The 20,906-nt window shown below is 42.2% G+C and overlaps 1 protein-coding gene across 5 annotated transcripts in view; it reads right to left on the bottom strand.

The window, feature by feature from the left end:
• Nucleotides 1–20,906, bottom strand: part of DHRSX (dehydrogenase/reductase X-linked) — a 182,115-nt gene that overhangs the window by 18,950 nt on the left and 142,259 nt on the right. For all 5 annotated transcript variants that reach the window (XM_074858905.1, XM_074858908.1, XM_074858909.1 and 2 more), the window contains one exon: nt 13,603–13,810. In XM_074858905.1, the coding sequence (XP_074715006.1) occupies nt 13,603–13,810 (208 nt within the window). The remainder of the gene's footprint in view (nt 1–13,602; nt 13,811–20,906) is intronic.

Genomic DNA, 20,906 nt, shown 5'->3' with positions numbered 1-20,906 from the left:
ATTTGTTGGGTACTCGACATGTTGAAAATCAAAATTCATGTTTGTTGGGAAATCTTTGCTTTTGGACCCTTATACTGGACTCCTTTTTTTCTTTTCAGCATGAGTGAAAAACAGATAAACCTGAGGGAAAAAAATCTGATTCTAAATACAAAAGGAATTCAGAAGGAACAGAGGACTGCAGGAACCTCTTGGGACACCTCTGATCTCTTCATATTGCAGATATCCTATCAGCTGATCTTCTCCATAAACAAGTTTCTTCTTTCTTCTTCCTTCTCATTTCTCAAAGTAAATACATTTCCAGTCAGCTCGCTTCAATTCATTCTTGTCTTGACAAAATTGTTTCCTTAAAAGCAACGTCACTCCTGTTTATTTTGATTAAAGGCTATTGCTAGATATCATGACATAACTTGACAATAAAGAGAAAAATGAAGAAGGTTGTTGCCTAGAGCTTCTACAGAATCAAACTGAAATCAACACACGAAAGATGTGTTGTCTTTATGGTAACAGTGATAGCACTGGTACCATCCTTGAGCGGATGGTACCTGCTCACAGCTATAAAGCCTAATGATGCTAATGATGCAAATGCTTTCTTTCCAACCAGTACAGTGTGGGACCGACTGTGCATCACATATGCGAGTGCTGCTTCTGAGCACTGGAGGTGCTTTATAATCCCCTTGGCTTCTCTGAGTGAACTGTTGTGTAGTGACCTGGAGATGGCAAGTCCAGGTACCTCAGCACAAACACATTTTATATTTTATCAGTTATTCAAAAGGCTGGAAATAGATGACTCACCACCAGTCTGCCTTTGATCCAGTGCTGTGCAGAGTGGGTTGAAACTCTCATAGGAGAAGATATACAGCCAAAGTACTGGGTAATGGATATATTTTGCAGTTTCATATGAAATAGGCTTGCCCCAGTACAAGGGGTAAAAACCCATCACACCACTAAAACCAAAACTGAGCACTGAGAATATATAAAATAGTATTAACAGGGCAATTATATTTAGAAAAAAAGACTATGTAAAACTTTCTGCTACCTGCCTTCCAGATCTTCTTGTTGAATGGATTTCAAACATCAGCTGAATCTAGTATTATAAACATTTGAAGTACTTACTATTTCTGGAGACCTGCAGGCCCTCTAAAGCAATTAGGGTTTGGTGTATCTGTGCCAGCCTTAATCCACTTCCCCAGACAATAGGCATATAAAATAAGACACATGTGACACAAACCTAAACCAGGCAAGAAATATAAAAGGCCAGTCCCAGATCAAGAATAACCTCTAAGGAGCAGGATCAGATATGTAAAATGCTTTACATAAGGACAGTGCTCCACATAGAGGATGCAATGTCAGATCAGATAATCCTTGCTACTAGAATACACAATAAGATTGGGACCTGGATGGTTTTAGGTTTGGGCATCATTTACTTGTTTAGCAGGTTCTGATCAGTTACACTTGTGCAAAGCCACTGATGAATTACCAAAACTTCATGATGACGGAAGTCAGAATTTTATATGCAAAGGAAAATGGGGACCTAAGTTGTCATTACTGGTCAAGATGTATGAGAGTGATGATAACTGAACTCCTCTCTGAGAAATGACCAATCTGCATTCACAGCTTGGACAGTCAAAAAAATAACCTTTGTACCTGGACAATGTACAACCCTGACAGAAAAAAAAAAATGAGCATGCTGCCCCATAGTGCCTTTTCGACAATCATTTTTAGAACAGAGCCACCTGTCAAAATATACTGATAGCATGTAATTTTATTTCAACACTCTGAGTTCCAAAAACAATGGGACAGCTTTTCTCTCTCTACATTTTAATCATTTTAGGATAGTATGAGACAAGTGGCAGACGCTGTGAAAGACTGCATTTTGCATCTCAAGAGCTTGGCAGGCAAAAATATTGAGTAAGTCAATCAATACTGCTCTTCCTGAGACAAATTCAGCCTCAGCATACTGTTGCTGCAGGGATGCAAGGCAGCTGGAGAGCCATTGCACAATGCCGCTTGCAGCAAAACCGTGGGAACACAGGGTTGCCAGACACAGGCAACAACTCTGGCCCCTGCTATTCATTCAAAAAGTTACATATATACTAAATTGGATAAACTATTAATAAGACGGTAAGTTAAGCTTGTAAGTTGGTGGCACCTAGCTCCAAGACTTCGATGAGCAATTAAGAGACATTGGGAACAACTCATTTTTTCAGACCATGCCTGAGCCTAGGACCAGCAGCAGCACCTCCTTCCTATTCCAGTGACAGAAAAGTAGGTCAGCATGATGGGGCCAAACAAATACCACTATAAATCCCATCCCTGATAAGCTGTCCAAGTTCATTCTTGTTTTATTGCACATTGCTCAGGTTTCATCCAAATCCTCTTCTGCATATGTTCTGTACTCCCCGCAGAGTGCCTGCTCTGTGGTAACATACTCCTGTGGTTACTTCCCCTTTCCAGCACTGAGATGGCAACAACCAAATGTAGTCATTTGCCCTGAAGAGACTCACAGACCCAATTTAAAAAGAATGTTTAAATATGTAATAACAAATAGAAACCACTAACTCGGGACAGATTGTATTAATGACTTGTGTTTGTGCCACATCTAGGATCAAGCTCCTTCTAGAAAAATGAGGGCTAGACCCACTGCACCAAATTCCCTTCTCATGTTTACCTATTAAAATCCACAAAATCCCATGTATTTAGCTGCGAACATAATGAGAACAAAATGAACCATGTGAACTATGTCTTGCAGTATATCAGTACCCTTTCTAAAATGCAAACATGAATGTGTGGGGCTGGCAATCGTTATTATCATACTCATTACTAAAGCCAGAATTATTCAAGTCACTTCTGAATTGAAACTTTTCAGAATTAACAAAGTGGGTTCTGGACAATCTTGTTATTTTAAAAAAAATGTATTTGCTGTTTCCAGTTCTTCCTCAAATAGTGGGTGGTGTTTGCTTCCCGAGGTTCTCTTGTTACATACATTACACTGTTATAAATACATACATGGAGTACACATAACTACCCATATAAATGCATGTGACAAATAGCGGAGGCACACAATGGATTGTAAACATATATGAGAAATACATTTCATAAGTAACTGGGATTTCCTCACTCGTGGCTGCCCACAAACACATTTCCCATTTATATGGGAAATGGTCTGATACTTCAAACACCTTAGAGCTCTTATTTGAAAAAACAGCTTGATTACAGGTTACTTGTGCCCCAGATATATGAACGCACCTTTCCAGTTCCTACCCTCTTCTGTGCACATCTAAAAACATACTATCTTCAGTTCTTTACTAGCATCGCTGGTTTTTAAAATAAGATAAATCTAATGTCCTGTACCTTGGGATGGGATTCATCTTAATGAACTTTATACCTTTATACAGCAAAGATGTCTACAGCTGAGCTAGTCACCAGAGGACCCCTTCATCGTTCAAAGGGATAAACTGGCACTTGAAGGACTTGATTCACCTGGCCAACTGTAGATATTTATCCTAGGATAAGACAGATCCAGTACGGGCAGTGACCATGATTTGACCACTGGATGAACAGCTCTGATGAGGGCATTCATATTGCAGATATTAATGAACTAGGAGAACTGTCAGAAGTGGCTTCCAGGCAGAGATGCCTTAGACCACCAGAAAATGGGATGTTTTAAGTTTCGTGGCAGAACTTGGCATTTTCTGTGAACCTTTGAAAGCTTAGGATAACCATTAAAAATTGTGTCTATGTTGTTCATGGAAGAGTTTCCTTACCTCACATTGAAAGTTTTTTCAGTCTCCTTGGATTACTGGTAAATTAAGGACTGTCACATTCAGAGAGGGGGAAAGGAGTGTCTGTAAGTCTCCAAAACCTACTAAAGTTAATTTTTCTGTAGCAAGTAGGGGCTTTAGGTGATGGTGCTCTGCAATATAAATTTTATCAGCATTGTTTTGTTACAGATGCATTACTCACAAGTAGCAAAACAATAAGGAATGTAGGTAGGTCATCCCCAGGGAAATATTAATTGATCTATAATGCATACCACCTGTGGTGGCAAACTGGCCATGTGTATATGTATATATTTATATTTATATGAATATGCACTCCCACAACCTCCTCTGCATCTCCTTATTTTAGTGATCTAATTCCAAACTGCTGCTCACCCATAAGCTTGATAGCAGGATTTTCCAAGGAAAGCTGGTGGTCTTTCTCCTTAACTCAGTGTTATGGCTCTTCAACATGGAAGAGAGAAACTGCCTGTAACACCTGACCTGCCCTTGATGAATGGGTTGTTTTAGTGGGGCTGGGGTGGTCTCCTCTCCCTCTTGTTCTTTCTCTCTCTCAAAGAGGTATCTGAGAGATATGCTGATGAGAAAGACTAGTGGCTGCCCTGTATTCTGCTGGCAGTGGGTTCAAGTTTCCAGCAGCATTGTATTACCTGACTGAAATAAAATGGAATTTTGATTACATGGTGATGGAGGTAGAACTTCCCAGGCATGTGAGGGAGAATTATAGTAGTGTGATGATATAACCATAACCACTAACTATAGATTATGGATTGAAAGTGAAAGGCTAATGGTCTAGTTGAAATTTCAAGATTTTCTCTAACTCCCCAACCTTTCAACCTCTTTTCTGCGATCTTTACATTAGAGGCATTGTGGCTACCTTCTTTTAAACTGACAGAAACCAGACCAAGTCCCTGGCATGTGTTTGGTCCACAGAAAACTGTCTTCCTCTTTTGTGTTTTCTCCATTTTCAACAAGTCTGGCTGGGGATTACCATACAAAGGTATTAACCAAATACATAGTATGTACTGCTGAGAAATGTTAGCAAGGAATAAATTGATTGATGGAAAATGTCTTTCCTAACTAACTCTGCGGGTTCTAAATATGAAAATAGTTACAGATTTCAAGACAATAGGTGCTGATGTGTTAACACTGGTTAGGCTCATATATTTTCACAATTCCTTAACTGTTTTTTTACTCTCTCCTCATTACATCAATACAGAGACTTTTTTTTTTCACTCTTTTGGATACAGATTGAATTCCTTTCAGATAGAATGAAAGAATCTGCCTGAGCTGTCAAGTTAAATCAACAGTCCTCTACCACACAGGAGTTAGGCATAAACTCTTTCTTACACAGTAGAAAGATCTGTTTTCAGTATGCTTCTGACTTGCCAGAAAAATTACATTTCAGTCACTTACCAGTCCAAAAGTTTCGCTCCAAAACAACTTCACATAGGGCAAGGATAGGTTTCTACATAGTGCATAGTGTACGATCAACCTATGTTTCTTTAGGCCATTTTTCAGGCTAAAAAGGGTCAATCTTGCAGGCAGAGTTAGACATGGTGACATATTTCCTGTCCTATGAACACTTTTAAAAGATGGAAGATAGCCTTCCCTTTTCCCACTGTCAGGAAAAATAAAATAAAAAAAGGATGCTTTTCTGTTTTTAACCAAACAACTAAAACTGTGGGACAGGGCATGAGTTGGATCTCTTTGTGCACACTGATTAATTTTTCGCTTGCTCCACAGCTGTGTTTCAGCCTGTTCCAATTAGCACCCTCCAAGAGGAAGCCTGGGTGTGGTTTGGGGATAGATCATGCCAGCAGCAGCTCCAATAAGAGTTGTAAACAGGGAGACCTGGTTACCCAGAATATGGAGAAGGCTGAGGTACTCAATGACTTTTTACCTCAATCTTCACTGGCAAGTGCTCCAGCCACACCACCCAAGTTGCAGAAGGCAAAGGCAGGGACCGGGAATATTAAGAACCATCCACTGTAGGAGAAGATCAGGATTGAGACCATTTAAGGAACCTGAAGGTGCACAAGTCCATGGGACCTGATGAGATGGGTCCTGAGGGAACTGGTGGATAAAGGGGCTAAGCCACTATCCATCATATTTGAGAAATGGCAGTCCGGTGAAGTTCCCACTGACTGGAAAATGGGAAGCATAACCCCCATTTTTAAAAAGGGAGAAAAGGAGGACCGAGGGAACTAAAGGCCAGTCAGTGTCACCTCTGTGCCCAGCAAGATCATGGAGCAGATCCTCCTGGAAACTATGCTAGGGCACATAGAAAATAAGGAGGTGACTGGTGACATCCAACATGGCTTCACTAAGGGCAAATTGTGCCTGATGAATTCGGTGGCCTTCTGTGATGGGGTTACAGCGCTGGTGGATAAGAGAAGAGCAACTGACGTCATCTACCTGGATACCTGGACTTGTGCAAAGCATTTGACACTGCCCCACACAACATTCTTGTCTCTAAATTGGAGAGACATGGATTTGATGGATGGGCTACTCAGTGGATAAGGAACTGGCTGGATGGTCACACTGAAAGAGTTGGGGTCAACAGCTTGATGTCCAAGTGGCGTTCCTTAGGGGTCAGTACTGGGACCAGTGCTGTTTAACATCTTTGTTGGCAACATGGACAGTGGAATTGAGTACATCCTCAGCAAGTCTGCCGATGACACCAAGCTGTATGGTGCAGTCGACATGCTGGAGGGAAGGGATGCTATCTAGAGGGACCTTGAGACGTGGGCCCATACAAACTTAATGAAGTTCAACAAGGCCAAGTGCAAAGTTCTGCACATGGGTCAGGGCAATCCCAAGCACAAATACAGGCTGGACAAGGAGTGGTTGAGAGCAGCCCTCCAGAGAAGGACTTGGGAGTATTAGGGGATGAAAAACTGACTATGAGCCAGCAATGTGCACTTGCAGCCCAGCCCAACCGTATCCTGAGCTGTGTCAAGAGAAGTGTGGCCAGCAGGTCGAGGGAGGTGATTCTGACCCTCTACTCCACTCTCGTGAGATCCCACCTGGAGTACTGTGTCCAGGTCTGGGGCCCCCAACATAAGAAGGACATGGATCTGTTGAAGTGTGTCCAGAGGAGAGCCATGAAGATGATCAGGGGGCTGGAGAACCTCCCTTATGAAGACAGCCTGAGAGAGTTGGGGTTTTCAGCCTGAAGAAGAGAAGGTTCCAGGGAGACCTTATGGTGGCCTTCCAGCACTTAAAGGGGCCCTACAGGAAAGATAGGGATGGACTCTTTATCAGGGACTGTAGTGATAGGACAAGGAGTAATAGTTTCAAACTGAAAGAGGGAAACATTTTTTATTGTGAGGGTGGTGAGACACTGGAACAGGTTGCTCAGAGAGGTTGTGAACATCCCCTCCCTGCAAGTGTTCGTAACCAGGTTGGATGGGGCTTTGAGCAACATAGTCTAGTGGAAGGTGTCCCTGCCCATGGCAGATTGGTTGAAACTAGATGACCTTTAAGGTCCTTTCCAACCCAAGCCATTCTATGATGCTATGAATTTCAACAGTCTTGACTACCTCTGTTGTACTGCAACACAATCCCACCCATTTTGTGCTGTCCTGTCCAGCATCCTTACCCCTTTGCGTGCCATACTCCAAGACACACAACACAAATCCTTCATTTTCTTGCCATCAAAACACTCTCCAGCAACTCTTAACATGCTTCCTATAATAAACATTTTGACTGCTGTGGGAATACAACAAAAGATTGGTGAGGAGGATTGTAAATATGCTCAAGTGATTTGCAGCTGGGGTGTCAAAAACCACATATATCATACTAATTGTTGTTTAGCTTCATGTGCTTGATGGGTAGAATGTCCGCATTTAGATAACATAGGCCCCTGAGAGGCTCAGAGGCACCTTATCGAACATCTTTGAGATTCCTGCCCTGCTGCAGGAAAGATCAAAGCACAGTGGAAAACTATGCCTGCAAAAATCCCTGATATACACAGGTGAAAGCAGCAGGTTTGAGAACTTTTCTTTCTTCTCCTTTTTCTGCCTAGCAAGGACTGAGCTCTGCAGTGCCTGTGTCCCTGCTTGTGTGCCTCTGCCCAGGTGCTGCTACGGAGATCCCCTGGGTCATGAGGTAACAAGAATAAATTTACTCTTTGCATTTCATCTGTGGTTTTGTGGTTGTTCTTGCATCCTGGCTATGCTGGCTCACACAACTGCTTAGTCCTGAGAAAATATGCACAAAAACAATGGTATCTGGGGACACAGGAGAACAACAGGTTCAGTGGAGGCCAGGGTCCAATGCTATTTAGGTGTGCACTGAGAGTCAGCCTACTTTAGGGGGATAGACACAAGAGACTGTGGTCCGAAGCCTTCTTATTCAGCAGTTAGAATAAATAAAGAAGCCAACCTGCATCAACATACCCCATAACAGGCAGGACCTGGATGCCTACCCTAGTGCAGGGATTCACAGGCAAGAAAAATACCCAGATCATCAGGAGTTGGGAGCTCAAAGATGGATCACTCATTAGCCTTCTCAGATGGGTCCCTCCATCTTTCCCCCTAGAATTGTTATATGGCTGTATGAATAATCAAATATTTATTAGATGGAAAAAAGAAAGCCTATGGCTCTGAAGCTTAAATCCCTATACCAATGTGTATGAAAATGGGACCTGCTTAAAGACCAGAGTTGCTGGAATAAAATATACCATTTTCTTCTCTCTGATTTTGACCAGAATCCTACTTTTGATATGAAAAGCCTTTTGTAAAAATTAACCACAAATGACATGCTTCTGCAAGGAGTTTTCATTTTGTGAGAAAATTCTAGACTAGCTTTACATGAGGACCACACACTAACATGGACGGAAGATGTTGATGCTGATGAATTGCTGCTTTCAGCTGTAGAATTTAATTATTCTCATTCTCTACAGCTGGCGTTATTGTGCGATGATGTGTTTGTCTTCTGACACCTCAGGGGGAGGATGAAATGAATTTTCTACATTCACAGTGCCAAAGGGACAGTTTGAATAAGAAATGCTGCAATAAGACCTGCATGACTATGTCCTCTGGCAGGAATGAAGAATCCAGGTTCTTTAGATCTTGTTTTCTAGCAGCACTTACAGATTGGAACCATTGCTTTAAAAATGTTGTAGCAAAATTACACTAAAGTTAAGCCTGTTTTGACAGATGAAAGAAATGAACCAGTTTATATTGGCTGATTTCTAACCTGTGCTCCTGAAGCCTTTCCCTTCACTTCTACAGGCTGGCAGGGTCACTAATCCTGCTCGTTTTCAGTTTGTCAGTCAATAATCACTTACGTGGCACTATGTCTTTGGAAATGACAGCTGAGACAAGATCTGATGCGTAGTATTCCTGCCACAATGCCTTCCTAAATACCAATCTGAGGTGGCTGAAAGAACCAAATACTCTGTCTCTGATAATGGCATGTTCACCAAGCTTGTCACAAAGCAGGTTTTAGGAAAGTTTATGACACTGCTATGCAGGAAATGTCTCTATTTTGATGGCATAATGAAGTCATATGAAGCAGAACAGTCCCTGCCATTGGACATTAATGAGAGTCAACATTTTTTTTTTGCTCTAAGGCATTTTAATAGTATCACAAGCAGAGGCCATCTGGCTTAAGAATGAATATTCAGTATCTGTAGCAGAAGCAGAAATACTTGGGAGGGAAATGGTACGTTCCTGGCTTCCAGCTTGGACCGTACCCATCACTAAAACCGGTGTGTTGCACAGTTGGCTAAACTGCAGTTTGATGTCCAACTAATTTTTTTTAGGCTATTATCTTCCTATTAATTAGTTATTCTTTCTTAGTTTGGACTTTATGTCTTCAAAAAAAAGATCATTTTATGTTAAAAATTCCTAAGGGATAACTATTTCACTGCACTGCACTGCAGAGGACTGTGACAGCTCGTCAGCTTCTATTTACCGAGAAGTCATAGGGGTAGAAATTAATTTATTTTTTGGGGGAATAAACATAATTTCTCTCTTGTGTGTGACAAGTGCAAACCCTGTTTATTAAAAATGTAGAGAAAACATTTGCAAAATGGAAATTTAAAGAACAAGTACTGCAGCAGACAATAACTCTCCTGAGAAAGAATCAAGCTGAGAAAGAATGAAACCATCACTTCTAAAGGGCAGGCATTCATTCCACAAATTTTATGACCGTCACCAGATCCTTTAGTTTGGCCAGTCTTATTTCTACAGGGGTGCTTCTCACTGTAGCTTGTTGGGGGAAAAAAAAACCCAAACTGATTTGGCAGAGATTTTTCTGAGCCTCGTATGAAGACCAGAAGACAATGTTTCACAGTTCCAAGAAACTCAAGCTGTTAATACTTTGAGTAAATTATATGTACATATCATGGCCTATTTCCGAGACTGCAGGTTTATATGTTAAGTACCTAAATATCTTGAGGCAGCTCTGAGGCATATGTTGAGTCGACAGCCTTATCTACCACGCGGAGTTGCCTCAAATACAAGCAGCCCAACAAGAGTGGGGGCCACGCTGCCGTCCCTAGGAGGTATTTGACTTGAATGCAACAGGGACCAGTGCTGGCAAAAGTGCATTTAAAGGTAGTGGAAGGCTCTGCCACAATATTTTGGAATTAAATTGAACAACATGTTGACTGTCTCCCGAGGGAATGTGATGTGATAAATTCGTGATGCATTTCCTCTGGGCGGTGTTCACTCTCATGAGCGCCAGGTTGCAGCAGGTGAAGCAATTTCCTGCATGCGTTTAGAAACGGCTTCAGAATACTTCAGGCTGAGAAAAGTTAGTTGAGCCAATATGATTAGAGAGCTATCACCTCATTTTCACTGCATTACTGCCATAATCCAAGAAGGAAGATTCATGTATGTGCACTCAGGAGCAAAATTCCAGGGGAGAAGAAATCTGTAATATCAACCATCAGTTAATATTATCAGACAAATGAATTTTCTTGTACTTGCCTTCTTACTTTTCTCAGGGGAAATTTACCCTAGTGCATGAGACCAACAAAAGACCCACCCAGGCTTGAATGCTGGGTATTACAGCACTTGGTACAGTGCTACTGAAATCGCCAGGCAGGCTTTCAACATGAGCTTGCTGTGGAGCTAAACATCACCTTGTGATGCAGTTCTGCCGGAGCTGAACAGGGCGTACCTATGTGATGAAGTGCTCCTGAATGCCCGTGAGAACCTCATGAAGTTCAACAAGGCCAAGTGCAAGGTTCTGCACATGGGTTAGGGCAATCCCATGCACAAATACAGGCTGGACAAGGAGCGGTTGAGAGCAGCCCTCCAGAGAAGGACTTGGGAGTATTAGGGGATGAAAAACTGACTATGAGCCAGCAATGTGCACTTGCAGCCCAGCCCAACCGTATCCTGAGCTGTGTCAAGAGAAGTGTGGCCAGCAAGTCGAGGGAGGTGATTCTGACCCTCTACTCCACTCTCGTGAGACCCCACCTGGAGTACTGTGTCCAGGTCTGGGGCCCCCAACATAAGAAGGACATGGATCTGTTGAAGTGTGTCCAGAGGAGAGCCATGAAGATGATCAGGGGGCTAGAGAACCTCCCTTATGAAGACAGCCTGAGAGAGTTGGGGTTGTTCAGCCTGAAGAAGAGAAGGCTCCAGGGAGACCTTAGAGCAGCCTTCCAGCACTTAAAGGGGGCCTGCAGGAAAGATAGGGAGGGACTCTGCATGAGGGAATGTAGTGAAAGGATGAGGGGTAGCGGGTTTAAACTGAAAGAAGGTAGATTCAGATTAGATATTAGGAAGAAATTCTTTACTGTGAGGGTGGTGAGACACTGGAACAGGTTGCCCAGAGAGGTTGTGGATGCCCCCTCCCTGGAAGTGTTCAAGGCCAGGTTGGACGGGGCTTTGAGCAACCTGGTCTAGTGGAAGGTGTCCCTGCCCATGGCAGGGGGATTGGAACTAGATGATCTTTAAGATCCCTTCCAAGTCAAACCATTCTATGATTCTATGAATGTGAGAAAAGAAGGCAAACTCAATCCTGTGTACATAAATGTATCTTAAGCAATAAGCAAAGAGTAGAATTTGGAGCTGTAACTCAGAAGTCTAAGGGAGGACAGGAAGCGTGATAGTAAGCGTTTCCCTCTCTTTTGGCTTATGGGAAAGACACATCGAGTGTTAATAAAAATGTGAAAATCTCAACCTCAATAGCTGAAGCATTCACTTATCCAAACCTGAAGTTATTCTGATTCAAAAACCAATTGATGCATTTTCTTCTCAGGCTGTACACACATTGCACTTCCATGCAAGTCAGTATGTCTGTCCATCACTTGTTGCAAGGCAGAACTCCTTTAGAGGGGTATCTCATTCAGAGAATAGGAAGTGATCAGGAACTATCAGCAGCATTACTATTAGAGCTGTAAGTATAAGACTCCCTCTTGTGATAAATCCAAACGCATTTTATGTGTGTTCAGTGACATCCCATTCAGTGTATAAACATCATATAGTATAATACAGAAATGTCTCCCTGGGCACACCAAAAAACTGGATGGGATTGAGTGCTGTAAACAACAAGAGACTCAATTCTCATTCTCAAACACAGAGTTTTTGTCAGAATTTTATGGCTCTGGAGGAAATACTAAGCACAACCTAACATCTACATGAAACTGTTATGTTAGCAAGGTGGAGTAAGTCTAATCATAAAAACACCAGCACCCAAGACTGATATTTAAAATGGCAATCACAAGAGGCAAAACAAGTTTAATATATATGATCTGGCAAAGCTGCACTCTGCTTCTTTAAGAATGCATTACATGAGCATTCTTATTACAATTTTATTGCAATATTCAAGGTGTACTCAGAAGTTTCTATTAATTTTTTTAAATATGGGTTTATTTGTTTGCATCTTATTTTGCAGCCACTCTTCCAGCCTCCAGTTTCATTTCTAAAATTAAAGCTAGTGATATTTCCATATCAAAGTTTAAAATTAATTTGCTTTGTGGGACATGCCCCTTGATCTAAAATACTTCATTTTAATTAGAACATTGAATTTTCTCTAATGGAATCAGGTTCCATTCACTTAATCCAAAACTACTTTCTGAAAGAATTATAAGCAGTACATTTTCTCAGCACAAATCCTCCTAAGGCTTGTCCACATGAGGAGATTGCACCTATGCAGCTAAACTGATTTCAGATTGATCTACTTACACCACTATAAAATGTTACTGAAGTTAACCTTAACTGGGTCTGCCCCACTTCTGGATTGGTTTTACCAAACAGCTTTAAGTTTCCTAATGCAGACCAGGAATAGATAAATCAGGTACCACTACAATTGTGTTAGAATGAAAAAGCTGAATGAAAACTGTCCCACCTCCCAGAGCACAAGTGTCTGGTCCTGCACAGCCTGGAGTGTGGCCACTTCCCACCACCATTTTTGTACAGCTTCATTCTTCCCTTTGCCCTCTTCTCTATAACATATTGAGTACATGTACACCATGCCAGATCACATCTGCTTCTCATTAAGAGGACGTACAAGACATTTCCAAGGAACACTTTGCATATTCTGGCTCCATGTTAGGACAATGTTCTGCCCACATGCACGCACAGAGGCACATGGGTAGATCAGGGCGAAGATAATCAGTGTATGGTCAGACAGTGAAGGGCATTTCCTTCCCTTACTGTGAGATCTCACTCCCTCCATTTAAAATAACTGTTTATTCTGGGGAAGGACTGTCTTTATCAGTTTTGTACATCTCATCAGCACAGAGAAATGCAATAAATACCATACATTACGATAAACTTCAAAACACCTTCAGCTCTGTGCTTAGAGATCTCACAATGCAGGACACATCAACAAAATGGCTTTAAAAATGGCATACCTTGAAAAATAACCAGGCTGTCATCCATTTGGCCACTTTTACAACCCAAAACACATGCTTGTAGAGATCTGTATTCACTACTCCAGGGTCTACTACATTAGCAGTCACATGGCTTCCATTTGCAGTCAGAAGATGCTGTAGTCGATAGGTAAATAACACAAGGGCAAGTTTGCTTTGGGCATAGGCTCCATGGGGTGAATACGAACATCTGTATACAGAAAAGAAAGACAGAGGGAGATGCACATAAAAAAAATCAGAAGGAAAACAGAATTGCACAAACATCAAATGTACTGCATATCCAGCAAATAGACAACTATACATTGAGTCATCAGAAGAAACAGCTTATCATTGGCAGGTGTGTTGTTTGCTGGAGTTCTGGTGACTATTCCATCAGACACCAAGTCTGATTTATGGCAGGGAAAAGAATTAATATAAAATTACACAGTTCCTGCCAGAATCTCTATGTCAAACTATTTAAACTAGAAATGCTGAGGCAGCATTCTCCAGGATATTATCACCTAGAGGCCCTCGACTACTCTCCCCTTCCTCACTGCCCTCTTCCCACACATCCATATCCTGTTCCCACCCAGTAAATCCATGCCTGATCATAGTGCTCCTTATTATTATTTGTATTGCATCAGGACCTACTATCTGATGAAAGCTCCTGTGTTGGGCACAATACAGATGAGTAAGGTAATCACTGCACCTGCCCCAGTGACACACCAGATTACGCACAGCTAAAGAGATGGATAAAAAGATGGGGCAAGGAGGGCGGCTGCAAGTGTAACCACAATTATGCCATATACAGCCTTCAGAGCAAAGAGGGCTGGCAGGGTCTGTGCCAAACAGGAGGTGCGATGAAGGCACACAATACTCGAAGTTATGGCAAAACATTACCTGTTGAGACTCCTGTGCACCTCTCTCATCTGGATGCTGAATCTGCCTTTCTTTCAAGTCAAACTTTCTAGGAACTGCTGATTAGTTGGGTTTCACTGTATGCAGGCAGCGGTATTTTTTTTAAAATAAGCAGGCTAGTTCCAGGCAAATTAGCAGGTATGTCACTTAAAATGCTCCTCCCGACTGGGGCCTCAGCATCACTTCCACAAATTCCTATGCCATGACAATTGACTCTTGTAATTACTACAGCCTCTCATGTAACCTTTTTTTGTGCTTAGCAGAACCAAAGATAATTCCTAATATTATAGACAGCTCATAGGCAAAGCAGGCAGGAGCCTAAAGCAATGGACTTCTTGGGGGCAGCAAAACAGCTCTAGTCACCATCCCCTTTTTCTCTGCCAGAGTCCAGGAAGTGGCGCTGCTTGATGCTGCTGCCCATGTGGAGCCAGGGACTGGGGTATGCGGAGCAGCAGCTACTGCTGGTGGAGGGAGATAGAAGGGCACTCACTGAGGAGTAGATCTCTCTTTCCCAACTCTCTCCTTCCCCCTAATTGATGTCCTGCCTCTGTGACAGCTGCAGCTACAGCTCCATCCTCTACACCTTCACCCTTAGTGCAGTAAATGCCCAGGCTGGGGATGCTTCTACTCCACTGAAAATCCTGCCTTCAGTTTTCTGTGGTTGCCACTACTTGCAAGGTTTTTGTTTTGAGTGAATAGCAAATATGTCTCAGGGTTCTTTTTGTTCTCATTCTTGTTGAATACCTTATTTATAATATCCTGTACACTTCACCACAGAAAGCCCTGCATGCTACAAACAGGCTGAGTCTCTGCAGAGGTATAAGGCTACTGGAGCAATTTAACTGTTCATATTATCTGAATGGACTCAGGAACTTGGAGACACAATGGTAAATTGTACAGCTCAGCTACAGGAAGTAAAAGACAACAACACTGAATCTCCAGTGCATCTCTTTTTTTTCCTTCTTTTTTTCCCCTGCTCTATTCTTGTTCAAGCAAATCACAAACAAACAGGCTACAAAAGCATATAAATTGAGAGAGAATAAAAAAGGACAGCTGATCATAAACAGCCCTTGCACCAAACAACGGCCTGAACTGTAATGTGCTGGATAACAAAGCTCCATCATCATAAAGATATCACCTGTGCCTCGGGGTATAATGGGCTATTTTAAGAATAAAGAACAATCACTGCATGAATATAAAAGTGACTTGGCATTAGTCAGGAAATTGCAGTTACATTTTAAATTCAGTAACATCCGTGCTCTGATCTGAGACACTCAAAATGTCACCTTATGTTTCATGCATATTTCAACCCTTTTAACTTGAAGGACCAGATACTCAGCCACTACGAGCTTCCCTTGAGCAGCCGTGCGGGGCAGAGCTCACGCCACCCATGGGAAGAAGCACTCATCCGAAGCTGCCTCCGGCAGCCAGCTGGCAGACAACCCTGGCACTTCTCCATCTGTGCCACCATTCCCCCACCAGTGGAGAATGCAAGCTGGGGCACGGGACAAGCTTCCCGAGTTGAATTAGAGTGATCTTGTCTGGCAAGCGGCTCGCAGGGAAACAGGGCTGGGGACTACTCTGACTTGTTCTGCCTGGCTCTAGTCTGGCCTTCAGTAACCTTCAGATGCCAGGCAGGAGGACGGTGAACGCTCCTCATGACTTCCCTTCCCACATTTTGTGCGAGTGCTGTTTTGACTTACCTTGTGGCAATGAAGCATGAACTACAGGAGCCGGATCCTCACAAGCCTTGTACTTTGCATAGATATCTATGTCAGAGAAACACGAGTGCTGAGAAGATATAAAAAGCTATCCAATCAGTGAGGAAGCCTTTTATATCACAGTGCAGAGATGCAAATGACTTGCGAGGCAGTGGGGAATCAGACTTCAGTAACATACTATAGATATTAAGGATATAAAATTGGATACACAGAGCAGACACGTTTGGCAGAATCCTTGCAATGATTACCTGCTCTCTTCCCATTTAGTCTGTGTGTGCTTTTTGCTTTCCAGGAATCTGACATCAATGGACTACATAAGACAGAGGAATAACCTGTGACACAGAACTGACAAGGATTGTCATTGAACAACTGTTTTGTTTGTGAGACCTCATTTGAATCATGTTGTTTAAATGCCATGGTTGGAAAAAAAAAAAATCAATACTGTTTACTTGTTTTCATTACATCCAGTCTTGACGTTAGGCATCAGAAAAATAGAAGCACGTAGGCTCCTGTCCCGGCATCATGATTGCAACTCCCATGCGCATACATGTAGAATCAGAGAATGGTTTGGGTTGGAAGAGACCTTTAAAGATCGTCTAGTTCCAACACCCCTGCCATGGGCAGGGACACCTTCCACTAGACCAGGTTGCTCAAAGCCCCGTCCAACCTGGCCTTGAACACTTCCAGAGAGGGGGCATCCACAACCTCTCTGGGCAACCTGTTCCAGTGTCTCACCACCCTCACAGTAAAGAATTTCTTCCTTATGTCCAATATAAGTATACCCTCTTTCAGTTTAAAATCATAAAACGTATTCCTCTTACACATGGAATTATCTGGCTTCAAAGCCTGTGCATCTAAATCTAGCCTCTCTTGACACTCTATGCTCTGTAGGTACATTTTCTACACTGAATGAAAGTATAATTTTATACTAAATAAAATAATATTGACATTACACATTTCCACATTGCTTTCATTTTCTCAGGGCTCTAAAAGCTTTCTGAAATGAAAGTGCATATAAGAGGCCAACCAGCCCAAAGCAGAACCCAGCTTACCAGCAGGTAAACCAGGAGGTGCCTGTGACTCTTGGACCCCTGAGGACACAGGTTATTGGTGCTTTGCAGCAAGGCAGGCAGACTCTCAGGCACAGAAATTCTACCTCCTAACTAGGTGGCCAGCCAGGCACAGACTGGTAGCTCCCAGCTCCTGGTGGCATATATGCATGGTGGCCAGTCAGCTAGAGAGCTAGAAGGTAGTGGTGTTTGACTGCCCAGGGATCCATCCTAATACTTCCCACCAGGCTCGAGCTATGCCATACAGCATGTGCTGTGGTATGGCAAGCCTGTGCATGGTCAGCAGCTAAGAAAATTGGAGCAAGGACTTGGTGGGAAGAAGTCCAGTGGGAAGGAGTGGCGTGCCTCACATCAATAGCTTGAAGAAGTTCATGCTCACCCATTCATTTGAGTGGGGGTCTCTGTGGACCACTCTTCCTGCCATAGAAAACAGTCTCCCCTGGGGGATGATCCTCCATAGCATTTTGCCAAGTCGGTGCTGATAAAATAGGGCAATGCATAACTCACTAAATGAAAACTACAGGAGGAGTTAGGGCAGACAGAATTTAATTAGCTGCTTTGAAATCTGGCCAAGAGAGAAGCAATATACAAGACTTCTCCTTGCTTTTAAAATATTTTATTGATCCTGTACTGATGAATAAAGGATCAGGATGAGGCAGGCTATGTATTTTATGTTCAATTAATTTTTAGCAGAAATTCTTATTTATGGCTTAAGATTTTTTGCAAGTTTCAACTTGCAGACTTTGACTGACAGGTGTGAATTGTCATTACAAAAAATAGGGAGGAGAAGAGAAAGGGATTGTTTTTGTATTTTTGCCAAAACAAAATAAGTGGAGTGAGTGAGTGAGTGCCTTGTTCCTTGCTGATTTTTTTTCTTTTCTTCTTTTCCATCAGACACGGATTTTACCACTCATCTCCATGGTGCTGTCTCCAGCAGCAGTCTCCCTAGCATTCTTGGGCAATGTATTTGTAAAAAGTAATGAGAAGCCAAGTTTCAAACTGGAGCCTGCAGTGGCTAATTAGGTGTTTAAATATGGACTCAGCTACTATCCAAGTTTGAAAACTGCATCCATGTTTAGCACTTCCCTTGGCAGTCAGTCTTACTCTGGTTTCTTTTCTGGCTGGCTTTAGCTGGTCTGTGATCTGAAGAGGTCTCCCATTTACATCCAGTGATACTGTGTTTAGCGAAGAGCATTAAGTTGGCTTAGAGTACCCACTGAGTAATAGGGGAAAAAAAATTGCTGCTCGGCACACACCACTTCCTCCACACCTCCTGTGCACAGGCTCCGGTGCTGCTCTTGGCTTTTTCTCTTTCATTAACGGTTGCTTTTGCATTATGCACACATGTGGAGGAAGTGGATACAGACCAACTGAAAGAAGGGTGCAGGGACAGCACCCTTTCCCTTCCCCACTACAGCTTGCTTCAACAAAAGGCTCAGAGGACCTGTGACCATACTGACTGACATGCAGCTACATTTAACCTGTGAAGTTTTCCTGATGTGGACCTCTTTCACACCACACTTGTCTTGCGCATGTCATCCTCCCCTCACCCATCACCACGTGCCCCAATTTCCAGCGTGTTATTTGCCTGGAGGGTAGAGAGCACCAAGATCAAACTGCAGAACAACCCAATTGCTATGTGCTCCATTAAAAGACAAGTGATGCAAAACGTGGGTGACATGGTGGGGCTTTTAATGAAAGGCCACACAAAATTTCAATATATGTGCCTTAGGATGAATCAGTGAATTAAACAAAACACAGACTTGCTGTATTAAAATGACTAAAGTTTCCTAATGATTTATGTATTAATCTTGCCATAACACACCATCACCATTGCTTAGTCAAGAATATAAAAGACTATTATTAAACACTCACGAAGCTTTCAGAGTCTTAAATTTTCTTTCTCCAGGGAATGCAGCACAAGATTTTGCAAGATTTTTGATAGATTTTGCAGTTTATTTTGAAGCAGCTACAGAAATATATTGCAGAATACAGGTATGTCTTTTCTGGTTATCATAAGCAGTTCTCTCTCTTTTCCTCTGATAAACCAAAGACTGAGTCCTAAATATCGCTTATTAAATTTAAGCAGACTTCCTGACAGTACTACATATATTTATCCCATGAACACATTTGCTGAGTCTCATCAGTTGTGATCTTCTCTCAATACAAAAAAAAAAAAAAAAAGGAAATACAGAGGTGGAGAAAAGACAGAGTTGGAGAAATTAGAATACATGTATTACCACTGAAAAGTAGTAGTTTGCCAATTGAAAGAAACAAGCATATGCATTAGTTAAGCAAAACTACAATCTAAAGTGTTAACATATCTACTTATTCAGATGTTGTTACAGTTATGTTTTGTACAGTGGCTGTCCTGTTACCAGCAACTACTACAGGCTACTGTATAGTCACCCATTTCATATACAAGCCTGGGTATTTTGGGTGTTCACTAAACAACTACACTTCTTCATGTAAATTTCTTTCATATATTTCATATGTAGCCTCTTAAAATAAATATTTATAAATATATACATGTAACAGTCAAGGTGGCCTTAGCATATCCCTGTGTGTTTGAACTGGAATACACTGGCAACTGCAATTTGAGTGAATAAGGACTCCAGCATTAGTGACTCTTGAAGCACCCTCATGACCCTGTGATGGACATGTTGGAATGGAAGGCTACAAGACTGATAAATTAAATTAGTGGTTCTACACAAGCTGAAAAGCAAAACCTTCATGTCTTAATTGGTTGCACAGGGGTTACTTAAGCAGCCAGAGGCAGAAGGCACTTTCAGAGCAGCCCACCTTGCCCTTTCATTCTGACCCATGGACAAAGACCAACCACATCTCAGAGCCTCCCCCTCTCCCTGCAGTGAGCCCCTCAGTGCCATGTGCTGCTGACACACAGCTCTGGCCAAAACTGGGCTTTCTCTGACATCTTTCAACAGTGGTAAAGCAGCATTTTTCTTCTTAAAATTAGGGAATATGTATAAGGGTAGAAGTGGGAGATGCTCTCTCTCTCTCAGGTAAAACATTGGTGATGGTCTCAGTAGCTGATTTCTCTGCAAGTCAGTGACTCCTGCCTTGTGCTTAATCCACAGTTCAGTAGGAGCCACAAGCTGGAAGCTGGGTTGTGGGGTTTGGGGTTTTTTTTAAAGCCATGCTTCCCAACCTTCAGCACTTCACTGTATAAATACATAGCATTCAGCGAGTAGCCCCTTGTTACAGCTTGTAGGAAATGTAGAGGGAACAAAAATTAACTTACTGTCTTTGGAGGACTACATTTAGTGAAGGAATGTGGAAAGTCTTTATTATAAAAATATTTATGAGAGGCAAAATAAGAAGGGGCTTGTCATACTGGGCATCGCTGTCATCCAGATGGAACCAAAGCATAATTTTTCATTTGGCTGATCCCTCCTCCTACTGGCAGGAGGTGAGATGTCAAGAGCCCTCCTGCTCTACTGATTGCCTTGCTATGTGCAGCTCCATTGCTGTGTGCTCAGCACAGTTCTCAAATGTATGATACACAGATTCAAAGGCTGGTCTTCACAAAGTCTCACCAGAATCAGTATCTTAAAAAAAGTCTAATTTATCTGTTTGT

The sequence above is a fragment of the Strix uralensis genome, chromosome 2, assembly GCF_047716275.1.
Source record: "Strix uralensis isolate ZFMK-TIS-50842 chromosome 2, bStrUra1, whole genome shotgun sequence".
Classification (NCBI taxonomy): Eukaryota; Metazoa; Chordata; class Aves; order Strigiformes; family Strigidae; genus Strix; species Strix uralensis.
This window is presented reverse-complemented; position numbering and strand designations above follow the sequence as displayed.